General features: G+C 47.5%; 1 protein-coding gene across 1 annotated transcript; it reads right to left on the bottom strand.

The window, feature by feature from the left end:
• Positions 1-1,714: 1,714 nt before the first annotated feature.
• Pnma3 (PNMA family member 3) lies at positions 1,715-4,493 on the bottom strand. Its single transcript, XM_021154985.2, has 2 exons — positions 4,238-4,493; positions 1,715-3,953 (listed from the first exon to the last, which is right to left on the bottom strand). The coding sequence occupies exon 2, from the start codon at positions 3,843-3,845 to the stop codon at positions 2,445-2,447; it is 1,401 nt and encodes a 466-aa protein (XP_021010644.1). The 5' UTR covers positions 3,846-3,953; positions 4,238-4,493; the 3' UTR covers positions 1,715-2,444.
• Positions 4,494-8,460: the final 3,967 nt, after the last annotated feature.

The raw sequence follows: 8,460 nt of genomic DNA on the forward strand, positions 1-8,460 counted from the left end.
ACTAATATACAATCACTTATTAGTCTGTTCAAATACACAAAAACTGATAAACTGGACACTCATATATAATCACTAACTGACATACCCTCACATACATATTCATATATTCACACACACTGACACATTTGATATTCCAGGTCAGATACATTCTTCCCTCTGTATTTCCAAGCATCCTGGGTCCTTCCTGCTGCTCAATGCCTTTCAAAGCCTAACCTACTTATTCCTGGACCCTCCCTGAGTTCCCTGGGAAACAAGGCAAGCACTCTCTCTCTCCACCCTGGAGAGAGAGCACCTGCTCACCTGACTCCCACTCACCCAGGGAACTGCATAGGCACGCATGAGCTCTGCCTTGAATATGTGTGAGTATTGATCCTTCCCCACCCCATCCCAGCATGAGAAGAAGCCAGAAACAGCTGGAACATTTATGAAGTTTATTGAACAGAAACACTTGCTGAAACTATTGAAGGGAAAGGGTTAGCAACACAGGACCTCTCCACAGCCACTAGAAGCAACAGGTTCTGGGCCGCCTCCTGGAGCTTCTCGGATGGGCCTTGTCTGCCCACCACCGTGGAATCCCTCGGCTATTTTTTCCCTTCCCAAAGGCCCAAGAGCTTCCTCTTAAACTTTCATTGCTCTTTTGGGAACTCTCACAAGGGATTGCCACTGTAGGGTGGCCTTGCCCTATTCTGGCACAGGATATTCACAAGAAACTGCAAAGCAAAGCAAGGAATACCCCCACCAACCCAAGGAATGATAGTCACAAGGAACAACAGGAGGGGAACAACAGCACAGCACAGTCCCCAGGCCCTACCCATGCCCAGTTCAGGTCTTCCTGTCCCAGACTAAAATTAACCATAAGATGAGCATCAGCCAGTCCCTTGTCAACATCCATGGTTCCTGCTGGCTGCCAGACCAAGCTCAGGAATTCCGGGGAGCACCTGATCAGGTTAAAACACGCACACGCGCGCGCACGCGCGCGCGCGTACACACACACACACACACACACACACACACACATCTGCAAGAGAACAAGCAGCAGGCAGCTGGCCTAGATGTACACCAGGAAAGCTGACAAGGAGTTCACAACACCAGGTGGGTGGGAGAGCAACTAGTGTAGCCTAGGCTGGCACAGAAGCTCACAACACGTGCCAGGGTGTAGAAGTGGCTGACCAGGTAGGTAGTCAGGGCCTCCAGTTGCCCTCACTCACAGCTTTATACAGGAGCAGCTGATGGTGGGTAAGCACGAGATGGGGGAAGGGACTCACTGGAGAGCTGGGTCACTATGAGGTTAACAGATAAGGGGGCAGGGTTCCAGGGCAGGGGGTAGCCTGCCTCTGGACAGCAGTGGCAGGGGAAGGGAGAGAGGGGAAGGGGAAGAGGGGAAAGGGAAGAGGAAGGGGCATTTGTGTTGGGAGAGCCAGGCAGTTGGCAGAACCCTTGAGATGGCCTTTTCTGTGATGTCCACCTGTTTGGTTATGAGTGGCAGATGGAGGATGGCACCTCGGCAAAGCTGCCAGGCCACCCTCCAGGTCGGCAGGGTTTGGGGCCAGCCTTGGCAGCTGCCTGGCAGAGTTGTATTCACCTGGCTGTCCCTGCTTGCTCTCTGGAATTCTCCAGCAGCCCTGGACAAAAGAAAGCAAGACAAACTCTCCCCCCCTGCCCGCCCCCTGCCCACCCCCGCCCCACACACAGAGTCCTCTTCCTGCTGCTCCTGTTTGCTCACACAAAACCTGTCCTGCACACTCCCAGGCTCTCAGGCCAGCTGAGGGCATTAACCCTGTGGTGCCATGTGCCCCAGCCTGGGGCTCTTCTCAGGCACTAGTGTCCTGTCAGGGTGTCAAGAAGGAAACTGCCTTGTGTTGGCACTTGCCTCCCAGGTCCTTTGGGTCCAGAGACCTGCAGGTTTCACAGGGGTGGGGGGAGTTCATTCACGAAAGGACTCAAGGGTGCTGCCCTCATGGGGCTCCCCTAGAGCAGTGTAGACGATCCTGAAGACAGGCTGGATCCTGCGGCCTCCTCTCCTGGGTACTGTCTCCCTGCCTAGCCGTGCTTGTTCCCAGGCACTGGTGTCCTCTGCCCAAGACAACCCTGTAGCAGGCTCCTCCACACCCCATATGGACTTGAGGTTGCCTTTGCCTTGCTGACACCCCCATCTGAGTTCTTGTGGCCCCACAAATCTGTAGCAGTTCCTTGAGGCTTCCTTCTCTGGTGAATCTTAGAGGTCTTGCGTCTGGTCATTATTGAGTTGAATGCAATGTAGTTTTGTTTGTTAGACTTTTCTCCAGCTGGTATTGAGTTAGGGGACTTGACTTCTGCCTGATTACATTGCCCCTGTGCCTTTCTAAGATCCTTTGCGATTTTTTTGAGCTGTTCTTCCCCCTCCTTCAAATATCTCTTTTTTCTCCTTGGCTTACGGGAACAAAGGTTACCCTGTTCCCTGGAGCCTACTTGGTCTTGGGCTTGGGATGGCTCTTCTCCCAAGCCCAGCTCCTGTTTCCCTTGTCCATTGCAGCCTGTCTCTTCTGCTTCACCAAGGTCCGGTTGGAAGGGTTAAAACAGTGTACTCTGATATGGCCATCTTCCCCACAACTATAGCAGAATGTGTCATAATTCTGCTTTCTTGTGCCTTGAGAATCATCCCTGGGCACACCTCCCTTTCTGTGCTGGCCTCTCCTCCTGTGGCGGTGGCGGTGGGAACCCTGGTAAGGCCTTGCCTCAAGAACACTGCCAAAGGCCGGAACAAATAGTGCTCTCTCCTCACTCCCTATGTTAGAGGGACTTGGGCCTAACTCCAGCCCCTCATAGCAGCTCCTCTCTGAACCCCTAGTGGCCTCCCACTCTTCCTCCTCCTCACGGAAAAGCTTCACTAGGGCCAGGAAACCAGGTGGCCTTCTACGCTGTTTCAGCATCTTAAGTTTCTCTCGAAGTTTTGCAGAAAGGATAGCCCCACCTAAAATTCGTTTCAGGCGGGTCTGGTTCACATTCTTTCGAGATATTGCATTTTTCTCTAGGGCTTTTTGGAGCAGGGTCTCCAAACGCACCACAAAGCTAGAAACTTTCTCTCCTGGTTCCTGATAAGCCTTGCAAAACTTCAGCTGGGCGATTTTTCGGTTGTCCACAGAGCCAAATACCTGCCGCAGGGCCTCCAGGCACTCCTTCACTGTAATGGCAGCATTATTGGCACGAAGCACATTGACAATTTGTAGAGCAGGGCCTCTTAAGCATTCCATCAGCCTCCGCCTCTTTTCTACCTCAGGTACCTGCCACATCTGTAACATCTCAGTGGTGTGTTCAAGCCAGGAATCAAAGGCCAATAACCCTGGGATTGATATGGTGTTCCCAGAAAAGACTCTTAGTTCTCGGTACAACATTTGTTCTAGCAGAGGCTGCATCACTGCACCTAGAGTCTGAGCCCAGACCCAGAAATCTGCTGATATAGTCGTTTTGGTAGGTGAATAATTAGAGTGTGTCCCAAGGACCCTGTTCATGTCTGACACTGTTCGCCTCTCCTCTTCTAAGAAGTGATTCAGTCTATTAAGAAATTCATCATCTGAATGAGGGGGTTTTACAACCACTTCCCAGGGCCCACCCTTTCCTTCTATTTCCCTAGGCACCAAAGCATAGTCAAAATCACGTGCAAGTTCCACCAAAAAGGCCTGGGCATTTTCCTCCCTCCTAAACATCCTGCCGATGATCCTGTATCTTCCCAGATGCTTGAGAGCTTCGTGCAGAGTCTCCTCAAACTCATCCTCACTACAGTCCTCTGGAATCCCCAGGATCAGCATAGACCTCTGGGTGTTCAGATGCTCCCCCCTACACCAGTCTTGCAACAGGTTCAATGGCATGGCCCCAACTTCAAGACTCTAATGTGGGGGTGGGGGTGAGTAGGATGTGATGCACATAAATCTGAGGCAAGTCCCAGGAGATCTGTAGCTCCTCCGGGTCTCTAGAGCCTGTAAATAGGGCCAAAGGAAATTAATGCGCTCCCCCGCCCCACCCCCACTCCTGCTCCGGTCTAGGCTCCTACCACACCCAGCCTCCACCTGCCTCCAGCAAAGACACTTCTATAGGCCCCCATCACTACATACTGCAGCCTCCTGTTCACCCTAAAGGCTGCAGCAGTCCCACCGGATTGGGCCCACTGCAGCCCCCTCCCCAACCCAAAGGCTGCAGCAGTCCCACCGGATTGGGCAGAGGGGGCTGCCTGGGCCAGCCGCTTCCTCCTGGAATCTGGTACCTCTTCTTAAGGCAAGATGCTTCCTCAATTCAGTCCCACAGCGAGGTTCCCAGACTGCTCAGAGAGGAGGCGGGGTCTAACACCATTCCTTTCCAGGGTCTCTTGCCATCTCCTTTGCTCTCTCTGGCCCTCTGGTCCCCGCACATTGTCCAATGCGCCGGCGCGGCTCGCCACAGTTCTCTGCAGTGCGGACTTGGGGCGGGGGTGCTGTGGCGCTGGAGCACAGACCCTCTGCGTCGCCTGGGAGACAGCTGGGCCATTGGCGCATGAGGATCACACGACATGTCTGTTGCCTAGGCCTTGGGCAACCTGGGGCCTCGCGTGACGTCACCTGCTGCTACCCATCCCCAATACACCCCTGCTCCCCCAGCACAGGAGACCCCACCTCAATCCTCTGAGTCTGGGGTTTGTGAGTTAGTGTCCAGTTTCCTCCTGCCTTTGGCTGTCCCCAGGTGACATCCTGAATGCAGGCCAGTCCCTCTCTCCCTCGAGAATAGACTTCAGGACCGCAGAGTGCTCAGGGGTCTCCACAGAAGGGCATCAGAAAGCTGTGGTGCCCCCTCCAGCTCTGTCTCCTGATCAAGGCCAGGAAGCAAGGGCTCCGAGGTTTCTTCCCCCTGGTGAGTCCCCTTCTAGATAGATCTAGTCCAGTAACAGAGCTGGGCAAGCAACACCTTGTAGATAGATACCACATGAGCTCAAACACACCCCACCAACACTCCCCACGTAGCATGCACCATCTGGGTGATGCCAGTCTCCGTGGGAAGGGGCTTCAGGCATATTCACCACCATGGGACCTGCATGCTTTGCTATCCTTGGTGCCACTGGCTAGCTCATAGAAGCATGGTCCAGGATCAGATAGGCCTTACCTACTCTGCCTGCTGTATATCCAGGGTCTTGAAAAGCTGCTTTTGAGATTTGAAACCCAAACCCTTGGGTCTGTTTTTTCCTCTGGCTTCTGATATTCTAACTGTTTGTATTTGTGGGGGCAGTTGAATGGGGGATGTTTGACTAATCTTCAGGCAGAATACCATATTGTCTGTGTGTTGTATAAGTTCTATTCTAACCTTGTGCTTCTTTCCACCCACGGGAAAATGGGCCTGTGATGTTTAGTTGGAGTTTAGTTGTTTACTCATCCATCCTGGTCTTAGCATGTATAGGGGTATGGCACAGAACTCATTGGCAGTCTTCTGCTTGTTAATCTGCCTGTTGTCAGGGACCAAACCGCAAAGATCCCTATGGACTTGTCTTTGTTCTGACTAGATTCTTACTATTTTGTTGTAAATGTCTTATTCAGTTTATGATTTGACTTTATGTGTAAACTTGTGGTGAACTTTTTACCACGTGATAATGTATTCTGAAAGATGTATAAGTGCTGAGGACAAAGAGAGAACAAGCCCCAATCCCATTTTCTTAGACAATTTTCATAGGAACCTTTTTAGAGAGAACTTAGAAATAAAAGCTAAATCACTTTTCAAAGTGTCCTTTTTTTTTTTTCCTGTGACTTCAACTAGCAGGCTCTGAGTTAGAGCCCTGAAGTTAGAACAAAGGCTACTTTACTTAATCCCCTGCTGTTTTATTATGAAGTGCTAAAGGCCAGAGACTGCAGTTTCTGGCCTCAGAGGAACTCAGATAAGCAGGTCAGCTACCACAGCAAAGTAACATTTAGGCTTAAGAAAGGTAAATGTTTTATTATTAAACAACCCTAAATATCTCACCCCAGACAATGCTTCCCATCCCCTACCCCCACCCCCACCCCCNACTACCTTCAAGAGAGAACCAGAAATAAAACGACCTGGGTAAATAGTGCTCCTGGCATTATTTCTTATCTTTAGAAACATGCAAGAACTTGGCAAGCTTGTCTTCCTCCAGAGCAGTGAAAGACTCAGCATTTATACACACTGTCACAAGTTTTATTTCTAAAGTGACTATGAGACGTGCCAGCTCTTCAGCCACAGACTTTCCCCAAGAATTTCTCGGTCCTTCGAGTTTCTGAAGTTAAAAGACATGCAGAAGTCAGTCCTGGTCATTTTGCCTTAAAAATGTGAACATCACCAAAGTGACACAGACATTTTGCTACTATTATGAATTGTGATATAAACATCTGATATGTGACCCCTGTGAAAGGGTCTTTCAAAACTCCTCCAAGGGGGTCGAGACACACAGGTTGAGAATCACTGCTCTAGAAATAGTGATGAACGTTTTCCCATGACATTTGGAATGGATCCTTGCCACGGATACTTTGGAAGTCAAGCATGTATGTATTGTTCCTTAAATATCGTGGAGCAAATTGTTCATAATCAATCTCACAAAACAATTGCAGAGTTCCAAATTGAAGTAGAAAGGATGCCTTCAGGCTACATACTGATCTCATCTTAGCTGCTCTGAAGGTTCAACTTGCTTCAAACTGCATCTTTATCTGCTTAACATACAGTGGCATAAATGCTAGCTTAGGGGTTAAAGGGATGTCCCAGCAGTTGAGAGCACTGGTTATTCTAGCATAGGACCCAGGTTCCATTCCCAGCACCCACATGCTGGCTTACCGTCATCTGTAACTCCAATTTCAGGGGATATAATGTCCTTTTCTGGCCTGCATGGATGTCAGGTGTGAGATATACAGTCATACCCATAAAAAAAGTCTTGTGAAAGCAGAGATTTCTCTTGAAAGGAATCACTTATCTGGATGTTCTGAACAGCAGACATAGAGGATTGGGTAGCAGCAAAATTGACGCAATAGGCTTGAATTTATTCAAATTGAAAGGCTTTTTTTACACATTTGTAAAGTTAATCATTGTCCTTGAAGCCAGTGGAAATTTCTTTTCTGATTTTGTGTGTCCAACATCTTATCATCTCCAACAAAACTAGCACCTAGGTATTACATTTGGGAAAATTGTGGTTAAATATCACTTACATTGTACAAGTAACTGCAATTCATTTGACCTTGCCCTGGCCTAGAACATCAGTGAGTAACAGGGCCACTTGGAGTTAGTTAGGCCAAATTCATAGACCTCCAAATTTAAATGTCTAATCTTCTGAGTTTAAGACAGATAAGAAAGATTTTTTTTTCTTTTACAAGAAATTCTAATCACTAAAGTGTAGCCCATTGTATTTGACATGTTTAAAAAGTAAAAAAGAAGTGACCTAAGACAATGTCAGGCAGATTCCCTTCCCAATTGCCTTTCCTCCACAGAGAGGAACACTATTTTGCATCTGTATTTCCTTATGCTGCAGTCACTACAAATGAATGCATCAGATCATTTTAGTAGCTCATTTTGTATTTGTAAAAAGCCATCATTTTGCCACATGTAAATTCAGTTAATGCATGTATGTCTGTGAACTATATTCATAGCTAGTACTTTCAGAAATCAAAAAGGGGGTATCAGATCCCCTTGTTATCTGCCATATAGGTTCTGGAATCAAGCCCAGTACTTTGGAAAAAGCAGCCAGTGCCCTTACCTTCTGGGCCAACACATCTGATCTGATTAATCTTTTTTTTTTTTAATTCTGTGTAGTACTTTATAGTTGGTTTGACAGGAATTTATATTGTTTCTGGTTTTACCTGTCATAAACAATAGTACTTTAAATACTCTTAGAAAGTTTTGTTAAACTATGTACCTAACTATCCTGACATTGACTGATCAAAGACTATACAAACTTAAGAAATATTGCCAAATTAGTTTCTGAGTTGATATGCCTCCATCAATATCCATATTGGCACCTATATTTCATACTATATACTTAAATGCTGCTAACTCGGATGGATGTTAATTGTTATTTCTTTGTGATTTTTATCTAGAATTCCTTGATTATCAGTGTAATGTGGTTCAAACCTCTTTGAAATTTCTAGTGGTTCTTTTCCAATTCTCAGTTGGGTTCTTTACTGCTTTTTTTTTTTTTTTATTTCACAAGAGTGCTTCATTTTGCTCCTATTTCTTCTCAATTGTTGCATGACCAACCCAAAACATTCTGGCATGAAACAACCGTTTTATTTTGCTTAAAATTCTGGCATGAGAAATCAGATAGAAGGATGGCTGGGCACATCTCTCTTGGGATCAATCTCTCAAGGGATATCAGTAATTTCTGCTGTCAGTCTAATGATGCAAAGGCTTTACTGAGCTAAACATCCAAGATGTTTTGCTCACATGGCTTGCATCAAGTCACAATTTTTAGTACTCATAGACATGAGGCAGGGGCGTTTCACTATATAGCCTTGACTGAGATGG

The sequence above is a fragment of the Mus caroli genome, unplaced genomic scaffold (genome assembly GCF_900094665.2).
Source record: "Mus caroli unplaced genomic scaffold, CAROLI_EIJ_v1.1 scaffold_21475_1, whole genome shotgun sequence".
NCBI classification, from domain to species: domain Eukaryota; kingdom Metazoa; phylum Chordata; class Mammalia; order Rodentia; family Muridae; genus Mus; species Mus caroli.

Coding starts and splice junctions, on each gene's coding strand:
- Pnma3 (XM_021154985.2), bottom strand. CDS start 3,845: ATGCCATTGAACCTGTTGCAAGACTGGTGTAGGGGGGAGCATCTGAAC.